At 31.1% G+C, this 24,127-nt stretch overlaps 1 protein-coding gene across 3 annotated transcripts in view; it reads left to right on the forward strand.

Moving 5' to 3' along the window:
* The window catches only part of LOC116767210 (uncharacterized), a 71,274-nt gene that overhangs the window by 30,491 nt on the left and 16,656 nt on the right, over positions 1–24,127 (forward strand). For 2 of the 3 annotated variants that reach the window (XM_061527121.1, XM_032657434.2), the window contains one exon: positions 22,859–22,907. The exons of the other annotated variant lie outside the window; for it this stretch is intronic. In XM_061527121.1, coding sequence (XP_061383105.1) covers positions 22,894–22,907 — 14 coding nt within the window. In that variant the 5' untranslated portion in view covers positions 22,859–22,893. The remainder of the gene's footprint in view (positions 1–22,858; positions 22,908–24,127) is intronic. 3 annotated transcript variants of the gene reach the window in all.

Genomic DNA, 24,127 nt, shown 5'->3' on the forward strand with positions numbered 1-24,127 from the left:
TTAATCTATCTGTAGGCAAGAACTGATATTTTCTATGTGTATTGTAAATCGCTGATAGCTCGCTTATAGCTTTCTATCTTTGTTTCATAATACAATATCAAAAAAATAAATACATTTAATTATGCTTGTAAAAAGCGCATTAGAAATACACGCATATTGTTCTTTTTCCAAATTAGTGATCTCGCACAAAACAGCAGCGAACTCTTTGTTTCAGTGAAAGTGATCCGAGCGATCCGAATAGTCCATTGTTCGGTCACTTTCTAAGAACTGCAGGATGTTGACGGCGAATACGATAAGTTGTTCACATTAAAGGATTTAAATCTATTCAGAGCTCTATTAATCAATCAACTAGTTGTCTCGAGTCTCACAAGAACGTCTAGACCGATTTATATATACTTTCTTTTAACTATAACTGTGTCAGATAAAAAATATATAAGTACCTAAATGTGAATATTTTTCCGATGTACTAATTAATATAGTATAATCTTTTTATTAACTTCCATATAGAATTTTATTAATAATTTAAATTCCTTGCTAAACGTTCATTTACTTGGTGATCTTTTAATATTTTATGCTATAATTATATTTTCACGGAAAGGCGTTCAGTCAGTAATTTGGCCAAGTAACTGTTGCTTTTTTTACGTAACGCTCGTTGTTCGTGTACCTACAATATAAAAATTAATTTTTAATTAACATATTCGCAAGATTTATGGCATAATTATGTCTCAAAACTTTATTGTTGGAAAATATAAAGAGGTTTTCGTTTTAATTAATACGCTGTTATTACAATTAGCTTCCGATGACTGTTTTATTTTTGTATCAGAGCCGCCAAATTATCATTATCTTCGCAGATTTAATTCTACTCTTACGTAACCTTTTTCCAGAAATCAGATCAGTTTTCAAAAGTCACCAGTTAAAAGATGCTCTGATCAATTATGTCCTGTATGCGAATATAACATAGCCATTAAACATCATAAATGAAGAGAGGTGTCACAATAAATGGCTTCCAGTATATCACGGACCTTTCACTGAAGCTGCGGTCACAGTGTCCTGATAATTACGGTTCTCTTGTCTCTTCCCACGCTGCATAAACGACGAGGACCGATGGGAACTCACGATCAGATAAGCAGAGCGTTAAGATCATTATATTATTAGGTACTTTTTATTTTGTAAGTGTTTGTGTGCGTATTTTGTGCCTTGTAATAATGCAGTATTTAAATAATACTTATTGTAAATAAGTGTCCGTCTATAGTTGTTTGTCTTTCTTGACGGCGCACAATGGTGCTATAACACTAATATTAATTATATTTACCCGATTATAATTTTAAGCATAATAATTATATTTAAAATACGTTTTTAATATATTGTACGAATATTACGCGTCTGCCAGTTATATGTACGTATGTTCAATGTTTTCTTTTTAGTTCCTCTGATCTCCGTTTGCTCTGATGCCGTTTACAGTCTAAATAGTTTAAAGATAGTTAGTTATGTGTGTATTTGACGAGTAACAAAGATACGTCCAACCACATTCTATTAATTTGTACTCGAATTATTGTAATATAATGAAATATTAAAATCAATCGATCACAATGAGTTAGCTTCGAAAGTTATAGTACTTTAAGTAACACGCAGATCTCCACTGCAACACCACTATCTGATCTGGCCGTCAATCGATTCTTGTAAAAGATATCTAACAAAGAAAGCAACAGTATTGTTATAAAACGGTAACCAACACATCAGACAGCTGATTGACGTATGCATAAATATCAACACACCACTCGAAACGGTTGTATAATTACAATATACAATACAATAGTAATATAACTTACAATACAATAAAACAGGAATAATATAGAGTTACATTAAGCTCGGATGTGATCGTCCTGGGTCAAGGAATAACTAAGGGAACATTTTAAGATAAATATTATAAATGCGCTTCACTTCATCAGTTTAACTACTGTACACCGTATTTTGATCAAATTACATTTTGTTTGACTCTTAATGCCGTGTCCGTAATCGAATGCACATCTGTGTTTACGAAACATAATATAAATAAAAAATGTATCCCATATAATATTCTTATTCCATCAGCGAGTATTCTAGTTCAATCACTTTCACCGTGTGGATATAATCAATGTCCTCATCATGACCGCCGCTTGACACAAACGTGATCAATTTAACCCACTTCCTAGTGAGCACGGTGAAAATCTTGATCACCTTCTGTACAGCGTCACTATTAGTCTATGTTTTAGTTGATATACATAATTAAAATGTCCCAAAAGTTATGCTTTATACCGTGATAAAACTGTTTAAATCACTCGAGCACAGATCGCATGAGACACGCAATATATACGCTATTACTTTCATAGGTTATGCCTGTTGTCCACCGGCTGATATATATATATAAGCGAATTATTAAATAAAGATGCTGTTTATTACGTAAAAGCAGATTTAAGAATCTGTTTTTGCCACATCCATTTTATAGTTTAAATTATTGCATATGTATATAAAAAATCGCTGTTTCCATAACACTACGGTAACGAACGGTTAATTTAGATAGCTTTGAAGTAATCACATTGATATCATGAATGTTAATTCAATGTAATGTACTTGTGTTCTGAAACAATTTTATAACAGACTTCGCTTGTTAAATACATTTGGCACGTGTAATTAGGAACTGTCAGACAACGAAGTCATTTAGAGTTTTGAGACGAAATTCACAAATGTATATTGACTAAATTATAAATAATTAATTTAACAGATACTTTGATAGCTTTTATTTATAAAGGTATATAACTTGCTGTTTGCTTTTAACCTACTTTACATATTTTTTTCTTGCATAGTTAAATGCGTTAGCCTGATTTAAAATATGATTATTCTTACATGATTTCCACAATGTGCTGAAATATCAAGAGGGAAATAACTAGCTCTAACAGTTATCCCGATGACTTCATTCAAAGTTACCTCATGTTTTTTATTAAATCAAAAGCTTTGAACTCTTTCACTGTATTGGATCTTCATGAATTCATTCGTTTTGGTTTTATGGGATCAAAAGTTATCCTTTTTTTTTCCTTTCAATTCATTTTACGAAATATTTTGAATGTCAATCGGGTGTGTTACGTAAGATTTTAGCGTTGTGTGCATCCAACTTAACTAATATGCCGACCGAGAAACATGACCGTGACATTCGTATTGAGAACAATTCAATTTCAGCTTCGTCTTTGTTATAATTTCAACAATTTTCTTTTAAAATTCTTTCCATGTAATGTGTTCAAGTCTTCCTGAAGTGATATCAAAAGTATCTCTTCATATCGTATTTCATCTCTCTTCCTTCCTGTTTTCCGCACTTCGAAAATATTGAGATTACTTTAATACGACTTTATTATCGTTTGATAAAAACTTTAATTAATATTAGCTTTTTTTATAACCAATCAAAATGTTTTTGTGTGTATACGAAATTATGCTTTTATTTCAGTCAAGCAAATATCATAATGCCAGCAAATACCGGTTCTGCTTTGACATATTTTTGTGTGATTTTTCAGTATAGTACGAGATACATATATGTTTACTGACTGAATGTTACATATTTATTTGCGTGCCAACATGTCAGATTTCTCGAAAATTCGACGGTTTTTTTTGATATTCTTAAAATGGTTTAAACCAATACTTTTGGCACACATAATTAAAATTCTTTAGCAAATAGTTTAAAAACGGATACCACAGGATATAAGATTACTAGTTTGGCGAGTTTTATATATCGTAAGTCGACTTCGTGAAAGGCTTTATACTGGCAGCGAACAAAGAAGCCTTATTTAAAGTTGAAGGATATCTTATATTGACGTTTACATTTTCAACTTGAAATATTCATAGATGAAGTAACGTGCGATCTTTATTTATGGTACAAATCTAATACGCCTTGAAATCGTTGGCGGGTAATTGCTAACTATAAAATATTGTGTTACAGTACCTAATAAAAAAAGTATAAAATATATATATATATATACACACACACACACACACACACACACATATCTCATGTCATTAAATGTCCTTATATTAACTACCCATATCACTGCATACGTTCGTTGGAAAGTGTCAACTTAACATGACCTCTATCAAAAAGTTGAAATTTAATTTAAGTTACGCGGTTTATAAAAGGCTTATTCAAAATAATCCACAAACGTATAAAACCGGGAGAGAATAAACCTTACAAATGATACTATGACATTAAACATTACACTTGTAGGCTTTAGTTCTTGGAACGATAAATATGAAGCGCTGATATTACAATATTTTATTACGTTACTTAACGGAAACTACTTCATATATTTTGAACATGAATTAATATAACAAATCTGCCATCGCCTATCCCACTCGAATGTCCTTCGAATAAATTTAAAAGCATATAATTAAAAAAAAAACAAGCATTCATAAATTTCCTAAACAAACGGACAAGCAAAGGAGTTCTCGTTAGGCCCTGCGCTACACTTAACACAATTACCAAGTTAAGTTTCCCTTTCACAAGTAATTTTTATTCCTTTTCACAAGTTATTTTTTCTGGTAATAAAGATTAACACAATTACGGAGTTTCCGGAGGGTTCTTTATTCGTTTTCTCTTTATCTTTTACACTGCTGATATATTTTTTCTTAGAACATTGTTTAGCCTTATTTTTTTTTAAATTTCAATACATTTAAAGCTATGGTTATACATAAGACCACAAATAAATCAAACTGAGCAGACGAGTTGGTCTGAAATAGATATTTGCAATGGGAAAAGTTAGCTGGTTAAGCCCAGACCAAGCAAAGTAAAATAGGAATCATTAAAAGCTGGAATTAATTGACCTACCATCTCGGATGTTCTTTATAACCAACCAATAAATAAAATAAGTTTTTTTTTACCATAGTTTTGCCTGCATTAAACGTCCTGCGGTTGCTAATAACACGTACCTATTACGTTTGATTATGGGAGATAAAAATTTATGATTGCTTTACATTTTAGAGCAGTGCAGCAAACTACTAAAACATAATATTAGCAATAGCTTTTTATTTCATAAGTACCTATTTATTACCACGATTTTTTCTTAATTTTACAAACTTAAATATAATTGTAATATAAACTGCTTTGAGATCACGTTTTATAGTACGATTTGACGTTAATTTATTTTTTGTATGTATCTTAAAGTTTCTTAATGTGTTTTCGTTGGGCAATTAGTCCGTGGAATGATTTGGAAAACATAATACTTAAATATAGTCTATACCTAACAGAGCTATGTTTGATTTGTCAAGTTCCTGACATATAAGTATCATATAACGGTTAGTAGTCTTAAATAGATAGAAATCGAAATCTTTCTCACTCATTAACTAGTGCTCTGGTTATGTATCAAATATAGAGTATACTGTACAAAGCACAGAGTGTATACTATAGAGTACAGAACGTAGAGTATTTCTTCTAGTAGGCCACGGAAGAGACTGATATTCTAATACTATTTGAGATGTATTTGTTACGACGAAAGGACTTTAAATTTTACTGATATATATATTTATGTATTTTAAATTTTACTGATATATATATATATATATTTTATTGGTTAAGTCAAAATTGAGCTTAAACTGATGTTATATGTTTATAAAGTATGATTATATATGCTATAAATGTCTGTCGGTTCATCAATCTCTCTACAGCAAAGCTTTTAACAGAGTTACGGGCTCTTGTTTGAAGCGTTAATTAATGTACGTTCTGTCATAAATGAAATTTCGCCATAACTTAGTACTTCATCAAATTAATTACATAATTTACGTAAGAAATCCTTCCGTGTTCCGATTACAAACTGAACAAATTGGCTTTAGTATCCTGTTACTTAAATGCTTTAAAAGATTTTGCTTTGTGAATTTTAAGAACTGTTCTAGTTCTGTGTTGTTTTCAATACATTCCGTTCAATTCCTCGTAATCTCTTATTAAAGCCTAGTGCTTTCATCTACTCACCTAAGCCTAGTGCTTTCATTTACCCAACAAGGAAATGTGACGGTGGAAGCCCAGTTTCTCTAGGATTTATTGTTTCATTGTCTGCCTTTGTGTTAACTGCCATTTGTGTTTATTTATTTATAACTAGGAGAACTAAAATTATAACTTACAACAAATGAATATTCATTTTTTTTATTATATTACTAAAAAGAATACCTTTAAGATATATTGTTGCATCAAATATAGGTGAGAACGTCTTAATTACTTGTTTTTATACTTACCAAAGAGCATTATTTCTTGAGATAATTATGATTTGATTGTAACCGAGAGATACGCGGTTAGTGTTGTAAAAGTTCTTCTTGAATACGATCTTATATCTTAACATATTAAAACTGTATAAGTTGTACGTCATATTTATTATTTCTGGTTTATATTACTTAGGTGCATGTGTTTTTAATCATGTTTTTAATGTCAGCTAATAGGCGACTATAAAACGGATTTTAAGAATTATCATTATTTTAATTATTCAAGGAAGACTTTCAACTGAAATGTTCAGAACTGAGATATGAGCGCAAATTATTGGACAGTTATATTTATTAAGTAAATCATAAGGGAAACTTAAACAATTAATTGAATCGAATTAAAAGTTATTTTAAAAATAAACTGCCTCTAAAAATAAGTTTCATCCTATTAAACGTACGATCTTATACATCGGGATCGTGTCCCTCGGGACCTTAATGAGATTTACTCCATTTACTGTACAATAATATTAACAGAAGGACGCTAAAAACTAGTTTTGAAAGTACTTTTAATTCCCTTGATCTGATTTCTTAAAATCAGTGACAATATCTGTTGTATCGTTTGTTACGTAATCCATTTAAATGGCAAACTTTATTGTGTAAACCATGTTGTTCACTTTCATTATAACGATCTATTTTAATCTGTTAAAATACCTATGACAGGTTTAGGAAATGACATAAAAAAATATGACAAGTGACGTTGACGTTGACAGGAATGAAATTTGTTTATTTACAAAGAGTTAGAATTTTGCTTTTTTCAAACTTTAAAAGGTTTTCTTTTTCTTTTTAGTAAACAGGAAGGGATCGATTTATTTTTTATTAATGATGCCTCAGTATAAAATTCTTTCCTAGTAACTTTATATCACATTCAATTATATTAATTTACACTTATATACTAAGAGTTACGATGAGGATATATTATTTACTTATATGATAAATTATCAAAATAAAATTTCGGTTCGAATCCTTAAATAATAAACAAAAATAACTTGTTTTGTAAATGATTTTAATTATTCATTATTTATTTATACATTCAAATGTATAAGGTCAAATACATGCAAATTAATATTGTCGTAAGATTAATAACCTGTCTTATGTAAGTCAATAAATAAAAGTGGGTTGATATATAAACATGTTACTTAAGATTTCATAGTGAGGTAGATTTTATTCGTGAAAAACAAATACAAAGAACGGTCTTGTAAATGTATTTCAATGTAATAATTGTTAAACTAATCTTTTTATGTCGTAAAAACTTACAGAAATAAAAATTATTAAAGAAAATTCAGAACTGATACTTTTATGTACCTATTTTGATCGCAGTTCACATAACCTTTTGATGTATATATATATATTATGAAACAAAGCGTAATAATAAAATAAAATATATACAATTATTATGAAAAGTCATAAATGTTACAAGAAAGATAAATATTGCTTATAACTGAACAATTTATCTAAGGAGCATGTAGACTAGACACCGCTCGGACGTTTTAAATATATATTTTTATTTCACATTCATATAAACCAAGTTAATGTTTGAATTATATATAAAAGAGGATTTAAGATTTAACATAGTATGAGACAACAAACATACATTATTTATGCTAAACTCACAGTTTTTAATATAAGCCTATTAATTTTATGATTTACATAGAATTATTTCTGTTACGCAAGAAATATTTTCCAACGAGCATTTATCTTTATGAGGTGCGCCGGTTTGTTATATAAAAATATGTTAAAGATGTTGTCTTTCTACTTCACAAAGGGTTAGGATTACTGTCCGAATTCGTCACACGAGATCCTGTTGTGATCTACGAGAAACAAATGAGTTTTTTCTTATTTAGATACAACAAGTAAATACAGAAACTTAACAAATTATAAACTAAAACCTTCTTCGAGAATCACGCTATTGAATGGTGACAACTGTTTGATAATCGGTGCAGTAATTTTTCCGTTTATCACGAACAGACAGACAGACGCGGCGAGGGACTTTGTTTTAAAATATATATACATATATGACATATATAAGGTCATTTAATGGATCGATCTTAAGACACGTTACGTGGAAATGAACGTGTCTGACTGTACTAAACAACGCTTTTATGTTTATCATGTCGGTAAAATATAATAATGTATTTCGCAGTGTTCCAACGGCCAGATGTTGTCTGATGAGACATTGTTATATATCTGTTTGTGGTACAGCGTTAACATTATTAGAAGTTCTATTAGACGATCCAAAATATACGTACAAATATTACGTCTCAGTCAGACATCATCCCTTACTTATGTATAGGAGTATTTGGACGTTTAACATATACAAATCATAGCTATATATATATATCCACCATGATAAGTTACTTCGTTTAACCGAATCACGAGATACAACGTTTCCATACCAATCATATCCGACAGATTTATTATGTAATCAATACTGATAGCGCGTATACAATCGATTGATTTATATTAACAATGCCTCTAAAAGACTTTACAAAGAAATCGACGTAAAAAAAATATTCATTTACATATATATATTATTAAACATTTGGATTATAGCATAAAATGATCTAAGTGTCAGTCATGATTCACAGATTACTGTTGTATAAACAAAGATTTTTATTCGAAGATTGAACCTTATTTTTTTACGAACCTAAATGTGAGGTGATTTCTCGTTAACCTTTAAACATATATTTTATAGCGATATAACTTGTCGACAGAATCTTAACGTCTCGTACTTTGACTTCGTCTGATCAAGTAACGTTAAATACTAATAGGTAATCCCGATATAGTTTCCGCATAAAAAGTTATGAACGAGAACTAGTCTGTAATAAAAAATATTACATAGGTATATATAGAAACAGAGTTTGTTTTTATTTTCAAATATTTAAATCTTATCATTATGAAAGTGTTTCCTTTACCTACATAAAGTCATATTCGGGAATCGTGCGGTCCATGGCCCTCTACGGAGCCTCTGTGTGGGCGCCGAGCCGGCGACCAGCTCGTGCGCTGATCGCGTTCCAGAGGTTTATGGCCATTCGGATAATCCGTGGTTATCGCACGATCTCACGAGAGGCTGCGAACCTCCTTCCCGGATCACCGCCATGGGATCCAGACGCGAAAGCGCTTGCGCACGTCTTCAGTTTGCGCGCTGAAGCTTGTCGCCAGGGCCAAACTCCGCTGCCGTGCCAGATCAGAGCGCGGCGTGATGAACTCTAGCGTGATCGGTGGAGCATACGGTGGCGGAGTGCCCAGCTTGAGCCAAGCACCGCTGTGTTCTCAGGGTAGCCATCGGCGGCGGCCACCTCTCGCTACCGGCCTTAGTTCAGGCCATGGTGCGGAGCAATAGGTACTGGGAATCCGACTCTTCATTCTGTGAAGCAGTCATGCTAGCCAAGGAGGATGCGAAGCGCGTGAGGAAACAATCCTCCTCTCGCCCCAGCCGCCGCAGGGGACTTGTAGCTTGTCGCCCGATCAGAACCAGACCTAAGCGTACGGCGCGTATCGTACCGCGCGCGCCTCAAGACCACCACAGATGGATTCCTAGAGCCGTTGCCAAGCCAGGTTGCGGGTGCAAGCGCAATGATGTACCGCGGCATAGCTCAGAGCAGGAAAAGGTATGGAGGGTTTTTAGTCAGTAAGAGTCTGACACTCTCTCTTGCCAAACCAGGACAAGAGGGGTCATATGATGATTTTCTCCTTTATAAAAAAAAATACCTACATCAAAAGAGCAATTTGAAAAATTTTTATCTGTCTATCTTTCTGTTGCGACTCATAAGAACGGCTGAACCGATTTGGATGAATTTCACTCACAGCAGACAATATCATAAGGAGTCTACTTGGGCTACTTTTTAACCGACTCCAAAAAGGAGGTAGTTCTTCATGCGACGTTTACAAAGCCGCTAGCAACGGCTAGTTCAGCATATAAAATGGAATTGTTATTTCTAAATAGTATTTATTTCCCAGTACAGACGTGAGAATTATCCGCAGCACGTTTGGTGTGGGCGGACTAGTGTGGGATGATAACACGCTTGTTTAATATGTTGATAAATTAATGAAAACGAAACAGTGCCAAGTAAAGCCCAACGGCTCAAACACTTTCATGGCACGGCTTTTTGTATGTATTTAAACGAACCAACTGTCGACTAAGACATTTAAAACGCTGTAATATGTATATAAAACGTTTTTCAATTACTGGGAGAATTATAGACAATATTTAATATATTAAAAATCAGACTGCTATGAATTATACGGATTGATAACCAAAAAATATTTTTCATAAACATCCGAAAGATATTTTCATTGTACTCTCTGAATTAGAACTCCGACTCTCCTTTAAGTTTCGGCGATCTTTTATTGACGGAGATAAAATGACCTTTTTTCTTTTGTGACCTGTTATCAAACGAGCTCTAATCGAAGCGAACTTCTAAAAACCAAGGTAAAATTATTCTACAACGGCATGAATATTCTGCCAAAAAAAAATTTTTAGGTGATCGTTAGTTAATTGCTAAATAATATAATAAATTAACGTTATGTATCATAAAAAGATTATTTACAGTCGGTCACAGTAAAAGCTGGTGCAGAAGCCATTTTGATTTTTTCGCTTTATTCCCTCCTCGGTCTTTTCTAGAACAATGGCTCTGAATCGCTTGCTGTTACGGTCGGCTTGGGATATTTAGATCTGCCGCTCCGCATTTTAATTTTAAACTGAACGTCTATGCTGAAATTTATTTTACATTTTTTATTGTCAACATCGAAGTAATTCTTAGATACGTTTTTATATGTATCTTATATAAATGTCTATTTGAATATTTTAGGGACAACAGAAGGATATTTTGTTTACCAAAACGTACACAATAGCTGCGTAGTTGCTACGGTTGTATATATTTTCATAGCCAACTCCTTTATTGGAACCATTAGGACTACGATCCTTTGAAAATTAATATCTTAATGGATTTTTAAAGGATTTGATTATTTCAAGGTTTTCTGTTTCCCCCATTTTGAACATTTAATACAGAAAATAACTCATTGTAGTTGTTAATTTAGGAATGTCTTAAATTCTATACAATTATAGATTTTAAAGTGACAAAGATTATCAATTAATAATGTTAATGATTTGAGCTTACTCTTATCTCTTACATGAATATTATTTTATTCAACATTACTTTATAGTTTCTTCACTTTATTTTAATATGTTCTTGTAATCCGTTCGATAGTTCCACGAGTGTTATTGAGTGTGTCGTTCTAAGTGTATAGGGTACATAGCAAGTAAAAGGGTACTACTACGTTGGAGTGAACGGGAAAAATGGTTGACTTCCGGGCTTCCGGCCTTCTCACTCACGCAACGGAAAACATTTGAAACAATCTAGGGATGCCTTTTTTATAAAGACCCACATTATTTAATATTTATCACAATACATTGTGATAATAACATGAACAGAAAGTTACAGTATATTCTGTAACTTCAAATTATAGGAATCTGAACAAAATTACAAGAGAATAATATATATGAAATCGTTCCTGAGGCTAGTAATAATTTCGTACAATTGACTTAAACGAAGTAACTTAAAAAGTGGGTTGCGTGTATTCATAAAGTCAGAGGGTCTAATGAAAATTTCAATTTCTTGCAAACTCATTTCGTTTGCATAATTTCGAACTCTGAACGGACCAAATTAATTTCACGCAATGAACGAGGCTCAAAGGATTTGAAGCCGCATCAAGAGGTAGCAACAGGTGGCTGGTCTTTTCAACTTAACTTTACACTTTTAACTTCTAATTCGTCCTTTGTTTCACCTGTTTGAGACGTTTTAAATATATTTCTTGCTCACTGAAGCGTTGAATCCCTTATTGGAGCCAAAGTTTATTTTATTACAAGCTTGATATTCATTATATTATGTATAAATTAATAAAACTATTAATGCTAATGAATAAAGAATTCAACAGAAGTTAACTCTAATTAAGTAAGCACAAACAGAAGCTCAGTTCAAAGAAGTTAAATCCCTCAAGTAATTACGTATTAGAGAACCCGTTCAGACAATATCAAATTAAATCTTTAACGAAAAGGACATAGGATGAGTATTGTCGTAGATATTTAACAGATTAGCATTGCTATAGAAATTCCGTCCAATGAACGAATTACTAACTCAAAATCGTAAGCCTTAATACCGAACACATTTAGTACCGTTTCATTTTTATTTCTTCATCACAAATATACTCTAAAAACAACAGTTAATACATTATTTTGATCCGTTATAAAAATATCTTATAAAGTTTTTCTTCGTTAATGAAAAAATATAGAAATATAGTATAAATAATTAATTTACACGAACAGGACGAGAATCTTCTGCTCAGGTAACCAAACCAATTTAAGTCGATGAATTTTATTGTATATATCTATTTGGATCTCAATCCAAAAAACTACATCATTCAGAGGAGACCCCACAGACCTAATTTATGTATACGTAATCAAAGTTTGTTTCGTACGACAATCCCCCAGCGCTCTTGTTCCTATTACGATTGTAATTTCGTACAATTACACCGCAGCCGACATTTGTGGGCTCTTTATGTTGGACCTGTTTCGGCCTTCGTAAGGATTTAATTAGTTTCACACTTTTATTTTATTGTATGTACAGTTTTATAACATTTATTCAACTATTATTTTGTAACGTAACTTTTGAAGGACAGAGTACTGTATTAAATTAAATCACATCTGATAACAATCAATGTTAATCAATAATATGTTATAAGTGAACGCTTTTGTCTGCTAGTTAAGAATCGTCGATGACGCCTCAATAGAACTCTCGTAATTTTTGTATAAAAATAATAATACACAGAAAAACCTAAAGGACTTATTTCATGTATAAATACAATATTAATCTCGGTTCGTTTCTCCGACTTGCACTCGCCTGCTTTTATTATGTTTATAGTTTTCTATATATTTTTACCGACACATAATTCAAGGTATAAAACGTCCCCTACCACAAGCCGCAATGACAATATTTGTGCTGCGAGTTTAATTTAATTTATTTGAGTATTTTTTGTGTTCATTTATTCGATTGTGTAGAAGTTATACGTCAATTGAATTGTGAATTTATGTGTTTGTCCACAAAAACGCCAAAAGATAAATCTGTCCGATAATATCTAATATTGAATTCCCAACGAAATTTTATTTAGTAATTTTCAAAAAACAATATTAATAATTATTTTGCTACATCCGTCCTTACACCTCTAATGTTTATCATTTCCCTCAGGCTGTGATGTAATAATAAAGACGCCGCATTTTTTACCTCCCAAGTTTTATTATCTCCCACAGATCATAACTGGATAGAGGCAGACGGTCAGACTCCGGTTTATGGGTAGCATTAAAAAAATTAGGATTCACTGAGAACATTTTATTGTCATTCATAAAATTTATCCAATTTTTATTGCAAATATGAAATTGTAATTAAAAATCATTTTGATCGATCCCGACCCATAACTAACGGATGCTTTGTGTGAAGAATTAAAGCGCTTGTTAAGTTATAATTCATTATCGGCTTTTCATTAATCTACGAGCTCTAAATATTCGCATGAATATTTTGTTACCGCACAGTGCCGTGGGAATCGACGGACGGACCAACAAACATAAACGTCCCTGTGGTTAATATTTCATACAATTTACACGTTTTCCGAGAATTTAACTTCTGAATAAAACGAGGTTTAACCAAATATTAAATAAATGTCCAAAAGCCGTTTTAGAGATTCTCTAAAATGTTTTATACAATTCTAAATCCCAGCGTCTCCAATCAATTATTATATTAAATTTCCATTTACGTAAAGCCTATCGAACGCCATCCGTCTCGTACAGTATTTTATTTTAGTTTTTTGTGTAAGATGATAAAAATCATAATTATGTTCAACACGAAAACGGATAACTTAAAAAACTCGCAGCTAACAATGGCGAGTCATTGACCTGTGATCTCCGTCAAACCACCTGTTGTGTTCAGTTCAATGATTTTGAGGTCAGCTCTAAGTAGGTGAGAGCTCAGCATCACGAATAAGTAAAGTGCCACTTATGTATATTTCTTTATCTATTATTGTTTTCTTTACAATGCGATCTCGATGGATGAAAAAAGTCTTATAAGTCGACGCTCCAAGAGCCCTTCGCACGATCTGATAGGATATACATATTTAGATATTTTATTTTGACACACACACACACTCACGCATACCCACACACAAGCGCATACGCACAACGAGCAGTCTTGCTAATTAGTATTGTGATTCGTGATTTAATACTTAAGTTACGTTTATATTTGCACTTCTACTGTAACCGTGTAATACTGTATTGGTCTCAGTGTTGTTTAGTTATATTTCATAATGTGTTTATTATAAGCACTGCTGGACTACCTACCGAAATAAATTAATAAATAGGACATTAATATCCTGGTGACCTAACTTACTCTTAGGGACTACATTGAACCTTATTCACATAACACAAGCTTAAGTTGATCGCATATTACGGGCTGTGTCAAATCAATTGCTGTACATGTTCCCTATAACACCTAACAACATATCTGATGTAGCGGTCGCAGGATATAATGAAATTAACTAAAAGAACAGCAAAAATTTAAATATTTTCAGTTTTACAGAAGCTCTTGTTTCTGTGGTCATTTTAACTGTAATTTTCGACGTGGGTGTTAAAAACTCCCACCGCTGACTTTAACGCGACACTTCAAATATCTTGCCATTGTCCATAGCACTGGATTATAACTAATCGAAACATTAATCAAGGGAAGCTAAAATTTTACTACTTGCATTAAATAATTTTACTTAAATTTATAAAATTTATGTGTTAAAAAATACAACGATTTAGGTAAACGATACATAAATAAATGTATTAGATTGACGTGACGCGGGTCGTTCTCTGGGGGATTTGAATTGTTTAGTTTGTGAAACAAATCAACTCGACTGTGTTTTGTTTCTACTTGAAATAAAGTATTTTAGGAGCGTGTTATATATTATATACATGATTTTTATAAAATTGTCCAGTTGTTGATGTTAAGGGTGTGACAGAATCCGTATTTGGAATGGAAGGCGTAAACGTGGTTCAAAACTTTTATTGTAGTTCTTGAATATTGTAAAATTTAGTTCTGTGTACAGCTCGAAATGTATAGAAAAATTATTTAAATTAGTCTTGTGGGATTTACGAAGAATTATGGTTGCTTGTAGTGAAATAAAGTGTGGCCAATCTGAATACACTTTGTCTAGATAATATATTTTAAATAAATCCATCTTTAAAACAAACTATTTTGTCTAATTAAAATTTTATATCGCATTGAAACACAATGATTGTTATACACTATATGTGTCATACAATTTCGCAAAACTAATGGGATTTTGAAATATTTTGTATGTAAATACGTCCTGGGATAAATCACAAGTGAAACCTGGAGTAGAAATAGTTTTATTATTGACAGTTCCTGTTCGCTGTTGCGTTATAATATATTGGCCAATTGTAATATCACATCCAAAATACACCAGTAGGCCAGTCCAATAGATTTACGTGTTACAATTGCTTGTAGCAAAAATAATACATACTACTTAGTATTAGAGACCGTAATTGCTTGAAATTCTGTATGTCTGTGTAATAGAAATGTCGATATGTTCGCGATAAGAGTGAAAACTTGATTAGTATTCTTGTATTGTTTTTGAAATGTATTTCGCTTTGTATTCCAACAGCGGCTGTTCTTATAACGTAATGATTCCGGCTGCTTTAAATAGTTTATAATTAAAAGATATCATTCACAATGCATTATTAAAAATATTTATATGTGTGTATACACTTACTATGTGGTAATTGTTTCTCTCTCTACGTAAGTTTGCTTAAACAAGTTTGTTTTGGGCCCAAAAATATAATGAGATCCAAGACTCTCGAGACTCATTTAAATAAAACTACTGTTTTTCGGATTTACTACGTGAATTTTTTTTTTAATCTACATAATCCCGTGATCACGGGTGGTGAAAAGTAACCGAAACGTCGGGATTATGTAGATATCCGAAAAGATATATTATCCGAAAAAATAGTAGTTTTAAAAATATATTAATTTGTTTCAATTTAGCAATAATTTATCCGCCTATATGTCATTTTAACTAGGACTTGTTTAAGCGTGCGCTTCATATATATTAAATCTTTGTATTGTGTTTATCAATAATTCAGTCGACTTTTGAAAACTTTCAAAGTCGAAATGTCTAGTTATTGACGCAATATAAATAAAAATAGTTCAACTGTGAAATTACTTTTCTCAAGACATATCAGAAGAAAAAAACTTTTCTGTATAAGCAATGCTGTGACGTAGTTGAGTCTAAGGAGTATTTTTTTTAACTTATTTTTCTCATCAAACAGTCAACAAAGAGGAGACTGCTGTAGATAAAATCATAATAGAAAGAATAAATCTTTACTTTTGCACACTTTTTTAACTTTCTACTAACGCCTTGAAATAAAAAAAAAAACAATAAAAATTTACGTAACTACAAATATTACCTGAATGTTTTTTTGTGTCAGGGTTATTAAGGGTCCTTAAATGATACAGAATTAAATGTAAACTGTTGTTAAAGTGGGCTAGTGTCAAATCAATTACGTTGATGCAAACTGCCATTAATATTTTCTTAAAATCTTGCATTGTCTTATGATTGAAAACTTTGTAACATTAAGATTTGTGTATAGATAGTGAGTTTTTTTGACACCCGAACAAGGTTGTGGACTTATTATTTCTCTTATACAAAATTTTTTGTTTGAAAAATTTTTCATTTAAATTTTTTATGCAGGATAATCATTTAAAAGTATGCAGAGTGTTAGTGGAATCAAGTTATCCAGTTTGTTTTAGTTGTTTAAACCTTAAATATTTCAAAACATTGAAGATATTTTTTTTTATATACACAACAGCTGAAATCTTTATGATAATATATAATGGTTTTAATTCTGATAACCCTATGTAGTAAAATAGGCCGATTTAATACATAGTTATGTGTGGGACGTTCTAAACTGTTTGTCTTTACAACTTTAACCGCCCACCGATCGATTTCGAATAACTTTTGTGAGATAAACAAAGGTCAGTTCAAATGTGGCAACACTGAAGTAATAATAGCTGCTTAGTTTATTGGAAACGAATTTATTTCGTAATACAAATAAAATATGTATATGAATATTGGCAAAAGTTTAACGACCTTTTATCGTAGAAGAATTGAGGTCTATGATCAGAAGGTAACTAGTGAGTTAATTGGAATAATTTAGCCAATAAATAACTGAGTTATCACCTTACAGATAACTGTTAGTACCTTATTAATCACTAACTGCTCTTCGAAATTAACTTACTATTCAGGTTTACGACATTAAAAAATATATATTTATTTTTGAGAATATATAGATCTACCAAATAGAAAAAGATGTTAAAACAAATTACACGTTCCTGAGTTACACACAGCCTCTCATATTATTTGTATCAAAACATAAAGTATAATTGTATGAATCTATAAAAAATTTCAATTGCCTCTTGTTAGCCGTAACTTAATGATGTGCTTGTACACCCTTACCAGTTAGCTTAATTACTAAACACACAATTTATAGTTTTTCATTCATAAACTCTCACACACGATAATATCAACGTTGCTATATGAATATAAGACTGGACACTGTACTAGTTCTCAGTTGGGGTATCAGTCACGGTACATTAGAGTTCCCTACGGCCCGCTTCCGCCGGGGAACGAACCTGATACTAGGGTCAGTCACGGATACATTGGACACGAACGAACAGCTGTTTTATTTTATACGGTGTTCGTTAGTGATGTATTTTAAAATAGTTCAAATTTATTAGCACTGTTACGATTTTGTCTTATAAGTTTTTGACTCTGAAGTTTAGATTGTTCATATACTAGGATCACAGCTATATAAACAATATTTAAATACGTTTAATCCTTTTATATTTTTTTAAGACCCTCGTTATAAAATTTGACTATTCTAATTAAAAGAGTATATTATTATTATTATTATCAATGTGATTTCTTGTTATAAAGTAAATAAATGTTCTCTGAACGATCTTAAAATCAAGCGATGGTGTGTGATGTTTTCACTGCTGCATTAGTAAGTGATTTTAGTATTAGGTACCTATCAATTTCATCTTGATATCTTTACGAGAATACAATTTTTTACTAAAGGACATCAAAACGGAAGAGATTTTGAGAAAAGTTTACAAAAACCTAAAAAATCTTAACAGGAATTAAGTTACACGTAACGGCTAGTTTCTATATTTATAAAGACAACGACAATGTAACGGAACGTCTGTACCTAATTTGATCCACTTTGAGTTATCTTTTTGTCTCGTCGGGTAATCTAATTAACTTAAGAATCACTGCACGTGGTCTAACCAATTATTGGTAAGACTAAGAGCCGGTTCAATATTACTTAAGTACATATATCCAATTTGACTGGACATTTCATTACGTAACTTTATCTTTAATATAATTATATATTTATTTGGTTTATGTGCAACATAATATTTTTTAGGTCCTTTCGTATATTGATAGACATGATTTTTTTTATTTCAACCGACATTGGCTTAAACAGCTGATAAACTTGCATCTAAATAAATTCAATCATTATATTTACAAAAGAAAATAAATTTATATTGCATGCCTAACAGTCACGTCGTGTTAAAATTAATGTCTCTTGTTATACACATTTATAAAGATAAAATCACTCTTCTCAATGAATACACAACATCTTATGGAATAAGTCAGTACAATCCTCAATAAATTCGACATAGTTATACTAATAAATTCTTATACTGCATCATTAACGTAACTAAAACGGGCTATAAAAATTAAACCTTCATGCAGTAAGCAAATTGGAAGACTCAGTATACGTTTGTATAGTAAAAATTTTGCTGTGGAATACCTCGAGGCGTACATCTCAAGCCATAAGACAGAATAAACTCTACGAAACATAGCATAGTATTCAGGGACTGTACAAATTAAACAGATAACAAAAATTATACTAAATGTGACGATTTATCAGTTTAAAAGCAAGATTTTTATGATGCATAAAATAAATAATAGCTTATACGAACTAAAGTAGATGTATCTGGTCTGTTTGTAGAATAGAATAAACGTGGAAACTCTAAGGTTATACCAGGGATGGAGTAATTGATGTTAGGTTGATGCGTTGTGCGGTAGACTATTTTATATCAAACATCTAGTACTGAATAGGAAAACTGCGTCCGATTTTGGAACTAATATATATTGTTAATAAAATATAATTGGTTATTTGCTTTCGATTACAAATAATGAATAACAGTTTATTAATTAATTAAAAGCAAATTTACATTGCATCCTAAATGTAGTTCAGAGCAAACAGTTCCGTGATAAAATTTTACAAATTGCAAGCCGGACGGTTATTACACGTTCAAATGCTTTGAGATTAATCAATGTTACATTTTCAATGTTATTTAGAAAATGTTTCATAACATAAATAAAAGGTTAGATAAATTAGTTTTGGCGACTCGTGTATGGATTTAAATAGATTTTTTTAACTTCTGTTTATAAACAAATGAAGAGAAATCTTTAATTTAAAAAAATATTCAATACATTTTATGTTAAATGTATTTTTTTATATAGCCATATAGTAAATATAAATTTTAATTATAAGTTTAGTGATAAAACAAGTACTCTACACAGTGATTTTATTGATATAACTAAATTAAAATACACATATTTACAATTTTAATTAATTTTTAATGTCTATACAACATTACATATAATTCACCGGGCCCAGAGTCCTGTCTACTACAAACAGTTGTGGTTTAATCTAAGCTCTAGAGTATAGGCGGTTCAATATCGATCGTATTAGAACGTTTACATAATATGTATACAGGGTGTGTATATATTGAGAATGACATGGTTTAAATCATTTACACTTCATATTGAATTCAAATTATTACTATCATGTTCAAGTACATAATCATAATCATCATCATCAGCCTATCGGAGCCCACTGCTGAGCGAAGGCCTCTTCTCACATGTAGTCGGTTAGAGCATTAATCACCACGCTTGCTCAAGATGGGTTGGCGATTTATTTTAATTTGAAATTATAAGACCAGGTTTCCTCACGATGTTTTCCTTCATCGTCCGTCAGTGGTATCTGAATACTTTTAGAAAGTACATATGACTCGGAAAAGATCACATTGGAAACTCGGAAAAGATCACATTGGTAAATCGGAAAAGATCACATAGGAACTCTGAAAAGATCACATTGGTAACTCGGAAAAGATCACGTTGCTATTCAAGTACATGATACAGATATTTTTACAAAATTACTTATCAGAAACGGATAAAACTTTCTATGTTTTGTGACTTTGCAAACTTGTAGTAAAAGCTCTGCTGAGTCCAGTGTTAAGTGTATCGGAAATTATCAAACATTAAAAGCCTATTTTCTCACACAAACAGTTTTGTGTAAAGTCTTGCTGTTTAATCGAAGATAATTATTTAAAAGATCGAACAATGTTTATATTTCGTTTTTCAATCAAATTTAAATTAATATTAATAGTTCGGTATTAACACGAGAGCTATTTCAGATAATTCTATAATAGCATTCGAAAAAAAACCTAGCAAACAAAGGAGACTGTACTAAATAGAGAATATTTACAAATAGAAATAATAAAGGTATCTATGCAGTTGTAAAATATATGTATATATATGTAGGTGACGCCATAATTTCCACGTCGGGCCTCTTAAGTGTATAAAGACATTAAATCGAGCGAGTGCAATAAAATGCAATCATAATAATTATATAAGTATTTCAAAAGGCTCTTAACATACATCAGCGGGCTCTCATAGAAAATTCTCACAAGTTTTTCGCTACAGATCGCCCAGGTGATTGCACCGGTATTTCTTGCCGGTTTAGAAACAACTCTAGTTCTCATAATACCAACGATTTATCACCTATAGAAACATACAGAAATGAAATAATCACTTGACCGATTTAAATTACTTACCGATTCAGTGAAGAATGTTCTGTATTTAAAAATTATCCTTTTTTGTTTAATAGATTTTCTCTAAAAAGTCCAAATCGTGGGCTGTTCAAACTTCACCGCAATCAAATATAGGAACCAGTTAGTGTTCGTAACTCTAGTTCAAACTCAGAGTCGCCTTGACCTCAACAGTAAGAAAACTGATGCAATAACAAAGAAAAGTATTTTTTAATTAAAATATAATTTTGTCTGATCTTATTATCGTCACTTAAATTCTATTAATCGATTAACATAAAAAATGCAATTAAATTAAATAAAGAATACATCATAATGAAATTAAAGCGACGTGTATAATGAGACTAAATGTCCTGTAAAAAAAATTGTTACCAAATCTCCTGCATTGCATACGAAGAAATGCTCTACAAAACCAACATAAGTTGTTAAGAAAATTCGTTTAACTTATGTAAAAAAATAAATAATGAATTTTATTTATTTCGATGATATTAAAATTAATATCTTAACAGCTACCTATGAAGGCACAGAGTACACAGTGCCCCAGTTTACGTAACGTGTACAATGGAACTTACACTGGGTCGTTTTTGTGTACTGTTCTCACAAAGTAATGTTTAAAATTTATCAACAGTTCCAATGGTGTAATTGATCATGTTACATATGTTTGATACCTCATGGATTAATTTACTTAATATGTACATAAACATTTTGTAGAGACTCTCTATATCAACATTTATATTATTTTAATCTCACTTTAATGTGATTTATACATACTATCATATATATAATATCGTATTAAATCAATATAAATCGTGATACAATCGACAAAGCCCTTCACCTCCAAGATGTTTAGTGACGATAAAACCGTGTTCCATAACGGGATAAACAGAAATAGATGGAGATGGACCACGAATCACTTGATATTGTTTTAATGATCATTTTTTTATTTTATATGTGACCCATAATACAGTGACAGCTAACATTAGTGTATAAATATTATATATACCTATTTTCTTGTAATAAAGTACTGTTTCATATAATTCTGTTCATATTGGTTGGTGTATTCAGAACATTGCCGTGATTTTTAAAAATACAAATTAAACATATGGGATGTAAAATTAATAGCTACGAGATGGACTAAACGTGTAACGTCTGGAATAACGCTTCCTAGCAGCTTTGCAATTTTTATTTTGATGTCTCATTTCTTGATTTTTACTTCAAATAGTAGCAAAACATCGCTATTGCTTCATGGTATCTAAGGTTCTCGCGTGTAATACTACACTATCTTGCCTAACCACTAAACACACACTAAACACTGTCTTGTCTAAAGTAACCCAAACTTGAAGATTGTGTAGTTTAAAATAATAATAATAAGAAAAAACGCGTAGTATCTGACAACCTTACTTTCATTGCTATTGCGTTAATATATATATAATATAAAATCACTTTCCTAACAAGAACAATGTGCTTATCCATAACAGTCACTAGTTATATAGACCTAGCGTGTGTTATTGTAATTGTGCGAAAAGTAATACACAGTTTGATTGCTCTGACGCCAGATTAATATCAACATATATGGATTGTTACAGAGGTTTTCACACTGGAGTTACTTTGAAGAGCCGCTATGGATTCAGAGAGGTAAGGAATCAGTATTGAACTATTGTTTTGAGTACTTAAATAGCAGTCACTTCATATGAGTTACTATTAAATTTAGTTAAGGTTAAGTCTATTGGAATTTTATAAAGATTAACAATGGTAATTTCTTTGGGATTACGTCCATTGTCTTATTTCCGCAGTTGTATTAACGTTCATAAAATCTTAATGAGGAAAGCATATCGCTTGTTAGCTTTGCGGTCAAAGATTTAAGGGCTGTTGTATAAATTTTTAACATTTGATATTGAAGTACAACAGCTAAAATAACATAGTTTTCCTTTATTACACTATACATTTTAGTTTACTAAATTATTTAAACGTTAAAGGAGGCGCCCATTCGAGTAATTAAAATTGTTTTCGAACTTCGCCGTATTTAGATCAAATTTTTTTAAGTCGACCTTTTTTTATTACATTGCGATTATCATCTTCACGTGAATTCAAATTGAAATTAGCACACTAATCTGTTTAATTCCAGGTGCATCTATGATTGATAGCTTTGTATATATATTATTTATAAATGAAAAATATTTAGTTCTTTATATAAAAACGTTCAACATATTAAGTTTCTTAAGATTTAAAACCGAGCTTTATTAGTTTTTGGTATTTGTGAAAAAAAAAATTTTTTTATCAAAATAGTATGTACATATATTTTTTTCAAGGGTAAACAAATTGTTGATATTATTGCTTAAGAAAATGGAAACTTGCTGTACAATAATATAAGGTAATAGTAAATAGGTCTATAGTATACATAGTCATGATTCGCGTTGCCAATTCTATACACAGCTCAATTGTTACAAAATTATATTAAAAGTGTTTATATATATATAGTTAGTGTTGCATAAAATATAAACTTATTTATATTTAAATGTAAACAGCGCAGGTTACACATGTACATTTCAAATCGAATGTGTATTTAACGATAGCGTTCCGTGAATGGATTGGCCGACTCAATTATTTAGATACTTCTGTTAAATCACTGAAGGTTTTATCTACGTGATTTCAGCAAATATTTAGTATTTAGTAATTTTTTTGTTACAAATCTCTCAGCCGTACGAAGTCTCAAATTATCAAAGTATCAAATTATTTGAAAATGAAACATTCATCACAGAAGCACTTAAAACCAACTAAAGCTTTGTGTTTAGAGTGTATAAGTCATCCATTTTTAATTAATAATTGTTAGGACATTTTTTGTACTGTTTTATGTG

This window comes from Danaus plexippus (assembly GCF_018135715.1).
Source record: "Danaus plexippus chromosome 3 unlocalized genomic scaffold, MEX_DaPlex mxdp_34, whole genome shotgun sequence".
NCBI classification, from domain to species: domain Eukaryota; kingdom Metazoa; phylum Arthropoda; class Insecta; order Lepidoptera; family Nymphalidae; genus Danaus; species Danaus plexippus.